Raw genomic sequence first — 14,761 nt, forward strand, 5'->3', positions numbered from 1 at the left:
CAGGGATTGATGTCAGACTGACTGGTCTGTAGTTCCCAGGTTCCTCCTTTCTGCCCTTTTTGAAGATAGGGACAACGTTAGCCCTCCTCCAGTCATCTGGCACTTCCCCCGTCCTCCATGATTTCTCAAAGAGAATAGACAGCGGTTCTGAGAGTTCTTCTGCCAGTTCCTTTATTACCCTAGGATGCAGTTCATCTTGCCCTGGAGATTTGAACTCATTCAAAGTAATTAGGTGTTCCTTGACCATATGCCTATCTCAAGCTGCAATCCTGCCCCTTTAGCCTGTACGTTGCCTTTGCCAGGGGGGTCATAGACCCTCTTTTGGGAGAAGACTGAGCCAAAGTAGGAATTGAGCACCTCTGCCTATTCTTTGTCATCTGTTATCGTTTTGCCATCCTTATTTAATAGCTGAACAGCCATTTCTTTCCTCTGCCTTTTACCATGCACGTAGCTGAAGAAAGCCTTTTTGTTTTTAGCATCCCTCACTAACCTCAGCTCGTTCTCAGCTTTAGCCTACCTGACATCATCCCTGCAATTCTGTGCTACCTGCCTGTACTCTTCCTTTGTTACTTGGCCTTCCTTCCACTTCCTATATGTGTCCTTTTTTGTTTTCAGGTCATCCCTAAGCTTTTTGTGAAGCCACATTGGCTTCTTCTGTTGTCTTCCACCTTTTCTTCTTGTTGGAATTGTGATTGTGCCTTGAGAATTTCCTTTTTTAAAAGCTCCCACCCATCTTGGACTCCTTTTCTCGCTAGCATCGCTTGCCATGGGACCTTACTGATCATTGTTCTGAGTTTATTAAAATCAGCTTTCCTAAAATCCAGGGTACGCGTTTGACTACACTCGGCTTTTGCTTCCCTTAGAACCAAGAACTCAAGTACAACATGGTTGCTTTCCCCCAGAGTTCCTGTAACTGCTACTTTATCCACTAAGTGATCTCTGTAACTTAATCTTTTGTAATCTTTTCTTTTTCTTTTTAAATAAATCTTTTCAGATTTATTTATTACATTTCTACACTGTCAATAGCTGAAGCTCTCTAGGTGGTTCACCACAAATTTCTTCACAGTGAAATGCATCTGTGTTCTACATAGCTATCATAATTGTAGCCTTCAGCCTTCTGCTAAGTAGGAGAGAATAGCTGGGTGCTCCCTTTGATGAAGCAGGGAATGCAATCAGACGTAGATACCAGAAAACCTCTATTATATTTTAACAAAGGTTGGGAACAAAAAGGCTGCACAATGTGCTATAGACGTCCCTCATACTGCAACTAAAACAAAAAGACCACACAGGAACAAGACATTCCCAGGTTTGTTTATTAGAGGCAACTGTACAAGACCATTAACAGAAGTATGAAGATGGATGAGAATGGTGAAATGGAGCTTGCTTCTACCCACGAGCAAGCTCCCTGTATTAGAAGTGGAGTAACAGCAACTACAAGTTACAACTCAACATTTTGTACAGTATAAGATGGCTGACAGAAGCAGCTGGTCCTCCAGTTCAAAGAAAAAAGGCCCTGGCTGGTACACATTCTGAGCATGTTACACTAAAAGGCAGAACATGAGGACCTTTAGGGCTGCATGGCAGCCGCTTAACTCTCTGGCTCAGCAGCATGTTCAGGTTCAGAAAACATTCTAGTTCCGCTCATCCGCTTCTAAATCCCCAAATAGGTGGGAAGAGACACCATTAGAAGTTTTCTTGTCACTGTAACTGAAAGCAATGTCTAGGAAGTAGTAGAAACTGGTCAACGACGCCACTATCTTCTCAATCACAGATATCACCCTACATAAGATCAACTTAAATAAGAGGGAGGTGTCACAGCTTTGACAGGAGGGAAGGGAGTTGATGTCACTAAAGCTGATGAGAGTTTAAGACTTTCCACTGAACCAACATGGATCTCCACCCCCCTTCCACTGTCCATTAAATCCATGTTTTTCTCAGTAGTTCTGATTCACTGCCAGAGAAGCTTGCAACCCCTCATCTAGATGCGCTAGAGTTATCACAGGTTCTAGCCTCCATAAGCAAGAGGGGAGATCTCCTTTTGCTGGTTCTAATCTACTGAAACTATCCCTAGCCAACCCTGGAAGGAAGATCAGGAATGGAAATGCAAAGGGACATGTATAGCTCAAGTGGCCACCGGCAGACACTGAGCCCAGGATGAATTGTAGCTCCCTGGCAGTTAAATTTATCTCCCAGCATCAGCACTGTTGGGTGGAAGCAGATTTTGGCTGATGTCCCAGGAGAGATATCAGGATGGGAATGAAGAGGTGGGAAACTAAACAGTAAGGGACCAGGGTCCAGTCCTTTGGACTCTATTTGTCCTTCTTGGTCTCCCCATTGGGGAGCTCAGTGACAGCAGGCTGATCTAGAGACTCTTCAGGGATCTCATCAGATTGCTTGGACACTTTCTTGGCTCTTTGGTACAGCTCATTCAAGTTGAATTCCCGGATCACGTTCTCCTGTGAGAGAAAGACAGATCAGCGTAGCTTTGTGCCAGTCTCATATACTCCATTAGTTTATTTAGTGCAAGGCTCACGTTGCCATTTTCACAGCAGCTCTGCTTTAAAATTTTCATGGATAACAGAAATATCACCAGGAACCGAGGTCAGCTATCACTATGTCTGCTGGACAAGACTACCTTTTTATTTTTGGCAAAGAATCATACAATGACATGGCAAATCAGGCATACCTCAGAGAAGTTCCATGAAACTGCTCGCCCCTTTTTATCAATCTGCGGCCGACGCATCACCTCTTTCCCACCTTGGAAAAGGATTAGGGTGGGCAACTGCTTAGTGAGAGGAGAGGTGCTGACTTTGTACCTGTGAAGAGACGCAGAGCTTGAGTCCAAGAAGAATCTAAAATGGAGTGTATAGCCAGTGTCCTCCCTTCTCCCCACACTGCCCTGCTATTGCAAAAAAAAAAACAACCTCCAAAAAAATCTTCGGAGGGTTACATACCACAAATCTGGCCTCTTGTCATTCCTTGACATTCTAGCAACGTCACTCCCAAGAAGGTACCTATAGCAAAGACTACTGAAGAACTCACCTGGTGCTTACATCAGGGTAGCGGCCCACATCCACTTTCCCAAAGTTCAATCCAGTGCAGTTATACCTGGTGAGACCCAGCAATCGTTAGTACATAGGCAGAAATGCTGTGAAACAACAGAAGTTCATCATCATCCTTCCAGCACAGAACTCAAGGTCATGCACATATGCTTCCCATCTAGGCACTGACCAAGGCCAGAGCTTCAGCAAGGTTATGGCATCATGTGCCTTTAGACCATACCATGGGAAGATTAATATGCAAGGAGGGCACAAATGATGATGAGTGAGTTTCTCCCTTCTCTCTAGTTTGAACCACTCCTCTGATTAAGCATCAACCCGTTGGGAGGCAACAGATTTTGCTACGTACAGCCACTCTTTCTTCTTATGCAACAATCACTTTAATGTTACACCTCCAGGGAGCAGGGATTTTCCCTTGGACTTAGGGATGTCAGAGAATTCCGCCATGGATCTCGGTGAGGCCGAATGCCAGTGCATTCAGCCCCCCAAAATCCGTGGCAGGATGAAGCCCCCCCACCACCCGAAAGGCGCGCGAAACGGGACACCTACCTGCTGCTGTTCACGCTGACTTGCGAATGGTGGCTGCAGCCGCCATTCACTTCATTGCTATAGCCGTGATAGGCTACGTAAATACTTACGTAGCTTATCACGGCTAACACAGGGATGCTATCTGCGTAGCCTATCACGGCCAAAAAAAGGGAACACAAATGGCAGCGGCTACGGCAGCCGCCATTTGCGTTCCCTTTTTTTGGGGCCGTGATAGCCTACGTAAATATTTACGTAGGCTATTACGGCAAAAGAGAGGGGCGCAAATGGCACAGTGGCCACCATTTGCATTCACTTTTTTTTTGCCGTAATAGGCTATGTAAATATTTATGTAACCTATCAAGGCAAAATACAGGGACGCAAATGGCGGCAGCTATGGCAGCCGCCATTTGCATCCCTGCAGGCTGCGCAGCAGCTGGATGTCTGGCTGCGGGCGGAATCTCCGCAGAGCGGAGCTGGCCGGAGAGAATTTCGGGGGGAGGGACGGAGCACCTCCCCCCCACAGCGAATGTCACCCTTCGAAAAGGTAAGTGACTTTCGTACATCCCTAGCTGGACTAAAAGCAAAACTTCCTACACTGTGGCCACCTACTAGCCATTACTGGAAGGAACAGGCCATTTCAGAAAAAGATATCTGCAGCCAACAGTTAGCCAAGAGCCACAGAAAGGATAACCCTCCCTTCAGTGCCTCAGTGCAAGAATAAAAGCCCCGTGCCTCAGTTCTGTGGGAGAGCTACCAGGGCTTACTGTGGAGTTTTAACCAGAAACAGCTAATAAGCTAACTGCCATTCTGCATCAGCTGACTTACTAGGCCTCATTTCCCTCTCCCCTGGAGACTCTGGGGAGCCAATATCTGCTCCCCAGAAACCACCAGGTGCTGCAACTCTGCCCACCCCCCAGAAATTGCTACCAAATTTCAGCAGCAAGTAGCCACATTTTTGTTTTAATACAGAGCACCTGCACTCCTTGCATGCCTTATTTTAAAGTGACAATGCAGCTCTTTTCTTGTTGCCACCATGTGCAGCTGAAATTCAGAGGCAGCAGGGACTGCAAAAAGGGATGAGTGCTGCATGTGGGCCATGCCTTTCCCATTCCGGTTTTAAATCATGGCTGTCACTGCTGTAGATAACTCCCTTCCTAAACCATGAGTACGTCAGGGACTAAAGCCACAGCAACCTGATGATTTTATCTTTGTTCATCAGAAAATTGCCAGTGTTGTGCCTTAGAAATCATGTGCATTTATATTCATTGTAATTATTGCTATTTGTCTTTGTGCTTAAGGGAGCAATCCTATGGCAGCTAGCAGTGGCTAGACGGCCACAGGATACCTCGGTTTCCGGGAGCTGACCTTCCTCCACTCCCACACTGCCTCGCAGGCAGCTTGGAATGACCCCATGCTCCGCGCTCAGAAGAGGAGCACAGAGCAGTGAAAATGGGGCGTTCTGAGGCAGGGAGGGTGGAAATGCCAGTACAACACATCCAACTTGTCCAGCAGCTGCTTCCCCCACTCCGCCTTCTCGCAGCTAGACAGCCAAAATCAGCTGTCCAGCCACAGATGCAGGGTGGCTGAAGCACAGAGGGGATGATCCCCTCCATGCTTCTCCTGCACTGCATTGGATAAGCAGTTGCATCTGAGTTTGGAGACAGCCACCTACCCCGGTAGGATTGCTCCCTCCATTGATTAACTCAATTGATTAATAAACTAAGCAACTACTATCTGTATCCACTGATCCACTGTATCCAGCAGAAAAGCAATGCTTTACTGAATGCAGCACATTCCCTGGCTTCGATAATGCAGCTTATTGAGTTGCAACTTTGAACATTTACCTGGCAGTATTCCACAGAAGTATCAGCAGAGGAACTACACTGAAGCTTTCAGGGGAAGGCAACACTAATCACTCCCTCTATTTCTGATGTTCAGGCTGTGACAGCCATTGCTTACATAGCCAAAAACATCCTACCTACACACACGAGGGAGGTATGAGCAGGTTTAAGGGAACCCCAGGCTTTACAAAAAGACAAAACAGCTTTAGAAAAAAACTAAGGGAGAACCCCAAAGCAGCCCAATGAGGACCGAGCATGCGTAGGGGCCATGGAATGATGACTGACTGGGGGGGGGGGGAGGAATGGAGTGGTTACAACCATGAACAGAAGCACTCCACACTGCAACATTCTGTTGCAGGTCCCACTTGTATGCTCTAAGGTGGGGATAAACAGCTGATCCGAGGTGAACTGGGGGAGGCTGGCTCCCCAGCACTCTGCACTCCACTCCTTTCCTCTGAGCACAAGTAGTGTTTGGGGGGGGTTGTTTTTAAAAAGGCATAAGGGTGGGGGGGAGAATGTCTGCTCTTAATGCAGTATTTCTCGTCACCACTTCCAACATATAAGCACTGTTCCACTTCTTCCTCCCCCCACCCTTTGAGTTCATACCACTGCTACCCACAAGTTAGAGCCACCCTGAACAGTTTGAACGTCTCTTTCCAAATGGCAGCTGTAGCTACTCAGAAAGTCTCAGCACTAGTTTTGTAATTATTTGCTGTACCAAGGGAAGGAAGACCTGTGTCAATCAGCAATACATAAAATAAGTAGAACCACAGAGTTGGAAGGAACCTCAAAGGTTCTCTCATCTCAGGGGTTGTGAGCTAAGTGCTGCCGATTCAGTTTTTAGCTTTGCTTTCATCTATCTCCCCACTATCTTTGTCTTATATTAAAGCATTCTTTTTAAATATAAGACAATGAGAAGAGAAGTAGATAAAAACAAGGAGCTAAGCGATGCAAATTAAATTGTATCTTGCCATCTTCAAGGGAAGACAGCCAGTGTATGGGTCACAGGACGCAGCATGAAACTGTGACTAATGCTGCCCCCTGAACAATCACTTTTACGACTGGCTGCGGTTGGTGGATCCCAGGTCTCTAGTTAAGCAAAGGAGATCCTAGACACCTAAAGTTTGTCCACCCATGCTCCAAGACACTGTGTCCTTTGATGGAAGTGTAAGCCACTCACTTGAGAGACAAGTCAGCATAGATGGGGGCAAATGACTGACATTCATTGGACCAGTTAGCAAAGAATTCCACAATCCAGGTTACCCGCTTGTCCCGTGCTAGTTCTTCCTGCAAAAAGAGGGATCCGGTTTACACCATACACGTCACTCCAATGTGCGTATGATACTCTAACAGAGTTGAAAGGAACTAGAAGTTTAGCCAATTCACCCAAGAACAAATAGTATGCAGAGAATAAAATACTCACATCTATGGTTTTATCACTGAAATATTTGATGTATTCAGGACCCAGGTACAGAGGTGGCTTGCAGGTCATCAGGAACACTGAAAATGCACACACCAAGCACAGCTTAGCACCATGCTAGGATGGGATTAGGAAGCTGCTTTACACCAGGCCAGCCTGTTTGTCCACCTAGCCCAGGACTGTCTGCTCAGAGTGGCAACAACTCTCCAGGGTCTGAGGCAGAGGCCACAATCCTTCTAACTGGAGAGGCTAGGGACTGATCTTCTGCGTGCAAGGCATGTGATCTACTAGAGCTACGTCCCCTCCCCACTTCAAGACTAACATGCTTCTCAAAAGGTTTCCCAGGTTGCATTTCCCTATTGGCACTAACAAAGATTCCTCAGACCCACAACTCTCCTCCCATAGCTCAGGCAAATGGGATTCAAGCAACAATGGAGCTGTGTTTCCTTCCACATAATGTAGGTTGGCAATATCCTATAAGCAAGACATCTCAAGGAAAAGGTTTGTTCTGTGATAACCCAGGACTGATGTGTGCAAGCAGAGGGATGTTTGAAACATCATCCAGCCTTTGTCTCTTGTCTAGAATTCAAAATGCCTTGTTACAAGCACACAAAGCCAGACCCCCCAAGATCCAAAGAGGCAAGGTGTATTCTGCATCTAAAGTCCCATTACCTCTGGTGTCTACGCTCTGCATAAATAGTGTAAATTCTACCCCCACACCCTAGAGGTCTCACCTATACAGAGGGTGAGGTAGAGCAGCCCCATCCGGATATCAAGGCGGAAAAAAAGGATGACATTGGCTACTTTGCTGAACATGAAGATATTTCCCACATGCTGGTCCACAGTAACTTGAGAGAGACACAAACACACAAAAACAGATAGTTACTAGTGGTATCATCTGCATCACTGCTGGGCCCAATAGTTTCTACAGCAAGGTGAGTTTTTGAGGCGAGTCTCAAAAACATGGGTTTGGAGCCATTATCTTTTTACAATTTGTGGAAGCTCTCTACAAGATGAATTATATACCTTTTGCAGTTTGAGTATCTATTTGTGTGGATACTTTAAGGTTTGCGGGAGCTTCCTCATCATACAAGTTCTACACTCGGTTAACATTTTACTGTTTTGTATTTTATAGCATTTGTGATAGCTTTCTAGATTTTAATGCACACAATAGAAGCATTAGGATAAACCTATTGAATGTTAACTCCATGCCTATGAGTTATTTCCCTGTTTTGCAGATCCTTTCATCCTAACCAACTCTCCTCCCAAGCTCTCTGCCCCCACCTTATTCTTATCACCTCTAGGCTGTCCTTCACTTGACTTAACACATCAGCTCCCCCCCCCCCTCCATATCCCCATATTATGGATAAGCTGCAGGAAACAAAAGAAACAGCAATCGCCTTTGAAGCCACTCCTCCAGAAAGAATGCACGGGGAATCAGCTAGGGGAATCAACTATTATAGTTGAGCTGCAAATGCCCAGCAGTCCTAGAGCCTTTAAAGACTTTTGGGTGCATTTTGTTTCTGTGTGGATTTACTCTATGGAGATATCCTGTACCAGCTATTTGTTCAAGGTGAACTGACTTCACTATCAAATTTTAAAAGCTTTCAATACAAGCAAGAGCTGGCTGTGAAGTTTCTTTCCTCTGAGTATTTCAGAAGTGGTCAGCCCCAAGTTAAAAATCACTCTGTTGGGGGAGTAAGCTTTACCCCAGAAAAAAATAATAAAAAGAACAAGCATTACTCACTGGATCTACGGTTTTTCATCATCACAATGGCACTGAGGAACATCAGGATCTCCACCTCCCGCTAAAAGTAAGACAGGGTGCTGAGTGGCAGTACAAACAAGGGAATAAAGGCCCTACCCATCCAGAGAGCAGGTGTCACATTTATCCCAGTTGCCAAGTATCTCCACTTCATCACTTAGCAAACCATACTGTCCATTCTAAGTGGAAAACTTTTGTAGCTGCCTTGAACTTCCAGGGGCAAAAATCAGGCAGGTAAATGATGAAAGCTTTTAAGTAACACCACACATTAGGATTCAGACTTCTTTTGTACATTTATTAAATTATGCAAGTGGTCTATTTGCAGTCTTGTCCTCACACAATACACTACTTATGCAGCCACTACTTCCATGTGTGGGCGATTTGCAACACAAATCCCTTTTCACCAAAGAACCCAACACAATTTTATATACACCCTGTGCTCAGATGTCAAACTGCTTTATGGGAGTAATTCCAGAAGAGTAGTCATAGTTTGTTGCACAAAAACAGGTAAGTTTTTTGGCTGCTTGAACACACAACAAATTTTCAATGTGCTTCTGAAAAGGTCTCTAGGCCAAAAGAGCTTATATCACAATCAGTTTTTAGAGTATCACAAAAATCTGGTTTTGCTTTATGAGAGCAAAGGCAGTGTTATGCATGTTTAGACACTGTAAACATGCACAGGATTGCACCTTAAGCCACTTCCTTTAACTGGCACATGCTTAGGTTAGGGCCAATTCTTTTTCATTATATATATTCCTTTAATTTTGTTTCCCAATGTAATCATTCAAAACAATTACAATGCTTCAGCTTAATACATATATAGTATATCTATAGTTGCTAAATCACCTGGCTGGTACCTATTCCAATAATTGATAAATGGTATCCAACTTTTGGGGAAAAATCTGGACAGTTATTTCTTCCTTCCCATAGCAACTTATAACTTCTTATTTTATTCATCACCATAGTAGTCCAAATCTTTTGTTACCATTGTACCAGAGAGAGTATGTATGTTATATCGTTAAGCTTTTGTTAAGAGGATCCTTGCAGCTATTAACTCACTATCACCAGTAAATCTCTAGTGATCTTTAATATCCCCCAGGAGTATAGTTGTTTGGGGTTAATTGCATAGTCTGCAATTTCTCTGATGCTAAGTTAAGGCCGACTCTTAATAAAAATCAGTCCCAAGTGCCACTGCAACTCATGAATGTGACAATTTTACCATTGATAATGGGCATCCCTTGAACTAACCAGTTAAAGATCCACATGGGGTCGTTCTCATAATTACAGAATCAGAACAGACCAATCAGAAAAGACCCTTTGCTGCAGCCCACTGGATTGAAACACTTATGGTTTCTAAAGAATTCCGAACAGATGTATGTCTAGACTTCTTCTGAAGGCCACCTATGAAAAAGTTTCATTACGAGGGGAACAATCCTATCAGGATGGCTGTAAGCCTCTGAACTCTGATCCAATCCAGAGCAGTAGTGGCAAAGGCAATTTTTGCCTCCATGCTCCTCCTGCTCTCCATTTGAGCTAGATAGGCTTTTTTGTCCATCTAGCTGGGGCTCTACCGAGCAGGATGGATGGAGGCTGGGGAGGCCAGGGGCCACGGCATAAGCTGGCCTCCCCAGTCCCCTCCTCATCCACTGGCACACCCCCTTTCCGTCCCCTCCGAGGTTACCTTTGCAACCTTGGAGAGGCAGCCAGTGAGCTGGCTGCAAGGGGGTAGGGAGCTCAAATTTCTTGCTCCAAGGTCGAACCTTGGATCCAGGAATCCAGACTATCCTATGACCCCTCAGACTGTCTAGGGAGCCATAGAATTGCTCTTGTGACCAAGGAGTTTTTCTACAAGTTTAACAGTGGCAGAGAACCTGACTTGGTAGCAGGACAACAAGTTCCAGGTATGATCTCAGCCAGTCCACCATCTCATGGGGACTGGAGATTTGACAGAACGCAGAGAAGGGAAGGATTTTTGCTCTCCTGATGTAGCTGATAACTGAGGCTACACACAAGACTTGCCTCAAACCAGGAGGTGAGTGCAAGAAGTAGAAATCTCAAGCAACAGTACAAGAATGGAACTGGAGAGCAGTTCTCTTGTTTTACTGTTGATACTCCAACCCCAGGGTGGTTTACCAGAAAAGTTCAGGTTGCACTACCAACCCCACTGCACCCACAACAGCAGAACATAGCTTCCTTCTTTCAGGATAGGCAACCTGGAGCCCTCCAGATGTTTTGGATGTCAACTCTGAGAATCCCTGACTATCAGCAATGCTTGCTGGGCTTGTGGGAGATGTAGTACAAAACATATGGAGGGTGCCAGGCTGCACAGCAGCTGGAGGAGTATAGCACAAAAGGCTGAGATTTGTGCAAAACAATTTAACACAAAACTGGCACATGGGAGAGCAAAAAGGGGAAGCCTACAGCACTTTAAAACCAGGCTATGTGTGAGGGAATGCAGAAATGCTCGAGGGTGGCTCCTACTCGAGGTGAGAAAAGAAAGCCATTGGGTGCTCTGAGTTGGAGAGCTGTATTATTATAGTCTCATTTCAGGTCCTACATGTGTTTAGACAGGAAAAAATCCTCCAACTCTTAGCATGGCTGGCTATGCTGGGAGTTGTAGGACTTTTTCTGTCTAAACATGCATAGGATTGGGCACTTAATGCTTTTGTATCTCACCTTTTAGGGCATAATCCTTACAAGGCGGCTAACAAAAATAAATGCGATATATCAAAGAAAACCCCTTCATGGATCACTGCCTTGATGTGGCGAAGTGGCTTGCGTAACTCAGTGAAGCCCTAAGCTATGCCGTGCAGGGCCACCCAAGACGGACAGGTCATGGTGGAGAGTTCTGACAAAATGTGGTCCACTGGAGAAGGAAATGGCAACCCACTCCAGTATTCTTGCCAAGAAAACCCCATGGAACGTATCACAAGGCTAAAAGAGATGACACCGGAAGATGAGCCCCTCAGGTTGGAAGGTGTCCAATACACTACTGGGGAAGAGCAGAGGGTATTTCCAAGAAGCACCAGAAAGAGTGAAGCGGCTGGGCCAAAGATGAATGGACACTCAGCTGTGGATGTGTCTAGTGGTGAAAAGAAAATCCGATGCTGTAAAGAACAATATTGTTTAGGAACCTGGAATGTAAGGTCAATGAATCAAGGTAAGCTGGAGGTGGTCAAACATGAGATGGCAAGATTGAACATCGACATCTTGGGAATCAGCAAACTAAAATGGACAGGCATGGGTGAATTTAATTCAGGTGACCATCATATCTACTACTGTGGGCAAGAATCCCTTAGAAGAAATGCAGTAGCACTTATAGTCAATAAAAGGGTGGGAAAAGCAGTACTGGGGTACAATCTCAAAAACGACAGAATAATCTCAGTACGAATCCAAGGCAAACCATTCAACATCACAGTAATTCAAGTCTATGCCCCAACCACCGAGGCCGAAGAAGATGAGGTTGATTGGTTCTATGAAGACCTACAACACCTTCTAGAACTAACACCAAAAAAAGATGTCCTCTTCATCATAGGGGATTGGAATGCTAAAGCAGGAAGTCAAGAAATCACCGGGATAACAGGCAAGCATGGCTTTGGTGTACAAAATGAAGCAGGACAAAGGCTAATAGAGTTTTGCCAAGAGAACACGCTGATCATAGCACTCTTTTCCAACAGCACAAGAGGCGACTCTACACATAGACATCACCAGATGGTCAATATCGAAATCAGATGGATTATGTCCTTTGCAGCCAAAGATGGAGAAGCTCTATACAGTCAGTAAAAACAAGACCTGGAGCTGACTGTGGCTCAGATCATGAGCTGCTTCTTGCAAAATTTCGGCTTAAATTGAAGAACGTAGGGAAAACCACTAAACCATTCAGGTATGAAGTCAAGAGTGAAGTCAAGTGGGCCTTAGGATGCATTACTAACAACAAAGCTAGTGGAGATGACGGTATTCCAGCTGAGCTCTTTAAAATCCTAAATGATGCTGCTGTTAAAGTGCTGCACTCAATATGCCAACAAATTTGGAACACTCAACAGTGGCCGCAAGACTGGAAATGGTCAGTTTACATTCCAATTCCAAAGAAGGGCAACGCCAAAGAGTGTTCAAACTACCGCACAATTGCGCTCATTTCACATGCCAGCAAGGTGATGCTCAAAATCCTACAAGCTAGGCTTCAGCAGTATGCGAACCGAGAACTACCGGAAGTACAAGCGGGGTTTCGAAGAGGCAGAGGAACTAGAGATCAAATCGCCAGCATTCGCTGGATTATGGAGAAAGCAAGAGAATTCCAGAAAAACGTCTATTTCTGCTTCATTGACTACGCTAAAGCCTTTGATTGTGTGGATCACAACAAACTGTGGCAAATTCTGAAAGAGATGGGAGTACCAGACCACCTTACCTGTCTCCTGAGAAACCTGTACGAGGGTCAAGAAGCAACAGTAAGAACCAGACATGGAACAACCGATTGGTTCAAAATTGGGAAAGGAGTACAACAAGACTGCACATTGTTGCCCTGCTTATTTAACTTATATGCAGAGTACATCATGAGAAACACCGGGTTGGATGAATCACAGGTCGGAATTAAGATTGCCGGGAGAATTATCAACAACCTCAGATATGCAGATGATACCACCCTAATGCCAGAAAGCGAAGAGGATCTAAAGTGCCTCTTGTTGAGGGTGAAAGTGGAGAGTGCAAAAGCTGGTTTGAAACTCAGCATTAAAAAAACGAAGATCATGGCATCTGGCCCCCTCACTTCTTGGCATATAGAAGGGGAAGAAATGGAAGCAGTGACAGATTTTACTTTCTTGGGCTCCAAGATCACCGCAGATGGTGACTGTAGCCATGAAATTAAAAGACACTTGCTCCTTGGGAGGAAAGCTATGGCAAACCTAAGACAGCGTAGTAAGCAGAGAGATCACCTTGCTGACAAAGGTCCACATAATCAAAGCTATGGTTTTCCCAGTAGTAACATATGGCTGTGAGAGCTGGACTATAAGGAAGGCTGAGCACCGAAGAATCGATGCTTTCAAACTGTGGTGCTGGAGAAGACTCTTACGAGTCCCCTGGACTGCAAGGAGGTCCAATCAGTCCATCCTAAAGGAAATCAACCCTGAGTGCTCATTGGAAGGACAGATACTGAAGCTGAAGCTCAAATATTTTGGCCACCTAATGCGAAGAGAAAACTCCCTGGAAAAGGCCCTGATGCTGGGAAAGACCGAAGGCAAAAGGAGAAGGGGACGGCAGAGGATGAGATGGCTAGATAGCATCACCGATTCAATGAATATGAACCTGAGCACACTCCGGGAGAGTGCGCAGGACAGGAAGGCCTGGCGTGCTATGGTCCATGGGGTCACGAAGAGTCGAACACGACTGAACGACTGAACAACAACATCAAAGAAAAACACTAAAAACAAGCCAGTCAGTTTAGACCTAAAACTTGAAGCCAGCATAAAACTATAAAAATAAAGGTGAGCGGAATTCACTTATGAAGATGAGAGAGGAAGAAGAAGGGGTGCAGGTGGGGGAGGTTTGGGGTTTTCTCTCCCTTTCCTGCGTGAAATCCTGAATGCGGAGTCCACACGGAGGCCCCGACCCTCTCCGAGCACAGGAGGGAAGAGGAGGGAAATGGAGCCTTCCCCACCGCCCCCGGTGTTTGCTGGCACGTGCGGGAAGAGGCGAGGCTGGGGACCATTCTGAAAACAGCCCGCCCGCCCCCGGCCCCGGGAGCACAGAAGAGAAAGGCGGGAGGAAACATTGTGGAGACGAGAGGTAAAGGGGCGACGGGTGCCGCGCAGGGTCTCACCCAGTCGAAGTCGCAGGGGTTCCCGTCCTCGCGTTGGCTGGGCAGCCCGTGACATAACGGCGGCACCTTCCGCACTAGCAGGAAGGCAGCCGAGAGGAGAAGCGAGAATGGGTAGTAGGGCTGGGCGAGCCAGCGGCAGATTCCAGGAACGGAGTAGATCAGGGCCAGCAGCGGGGCCAGTACCGCCATTTTCACCTCACACTGACCGAATCCCGGCGCTGTACTACCACCGCTCTTCTGTAAAAGGAATCTTCCTTCAGACTCACTGGCCGATACAAACGTCAATCAGAGAAGAGGCGGACCTTACAGGGGCACCTCGTACTGTTATTGGCCGAC

General features: G+C 45.8%; 1 protein-coding gene across 1 annotated transcript; it reads right to left on the reverse strand.

Annotated features, from left to right (window-relative positions):
- Positions 1 to 1,295: 1,295 nt before the first annotated feature.
- On the reverse strand, positions 1,296 to 14,639 carry TMX2 (thioredoxin related transmembrane protein 2). Its single transcript, XM_084860045.1, has 8 exons — positions 14,426 to 14,639; positions 8,596 to 8,656; positions 7,583 to 7,696; positions 6,852 to 6,928; positions 6,609 to 6,715; positions 3,043 to 3,108; positions 2,687 to 2,816; positions 1,296 to 2,456 (listed from the first exon to the last, which is right to left on the reverse strand). Exons 1-8 carry the CDS (start codon positions 14,612 to 14,614, stop codon positions 2,310 to 2,312), a joined length of 891 nt encoding a protein of 296 aa, XP_084716171.1. The 5' UTR covers positions 14,615 to 14,639; the 3' UTR covers positions 1,296 to 2,309.
- Between the last annotated feature and the right edge of the window lie 122 nt (positions 14,640 to 14,761).

This window comes from Heloderma suspectum, chromosome 1 (genome assembly GCF_057233095.1).
Source record: "Heloderma suspectum isolate Gila_16-S chromosome 1, 16-S_ref, whole genome shotgun sequence".
In the NCBI taxonomy this organism is placed as follows: Eukaryota; Metazoa; Chordata; class Lepidosauria; order Squamata; family Helodermatidae; genus Heloderma; species Heloderma suspectum.

Coding starts and splice junctions, on each gene's coding strand:
- TMX2 (XM_084860045.1), bottom strand. CDS start 14,614: ATGGCGGTACTGGCCCCGCTGCTGGCCCTGATCTACTCCGTTCCTGGA. Junction 6,716..6,851: donor TCAGTGATAAAACCATAGAT/GTGAGTATTTTA, acceptor CTCTTTTTGCAG/GAAGAACTAGCACGGGACAA. Junction 3,109..6,608: donor TATGCTGACTTGTCTCTCAA/GTGAGTGGCTTA, acceptor GGGTCTCACCAG/GTATAACTGCACTGGATTGA.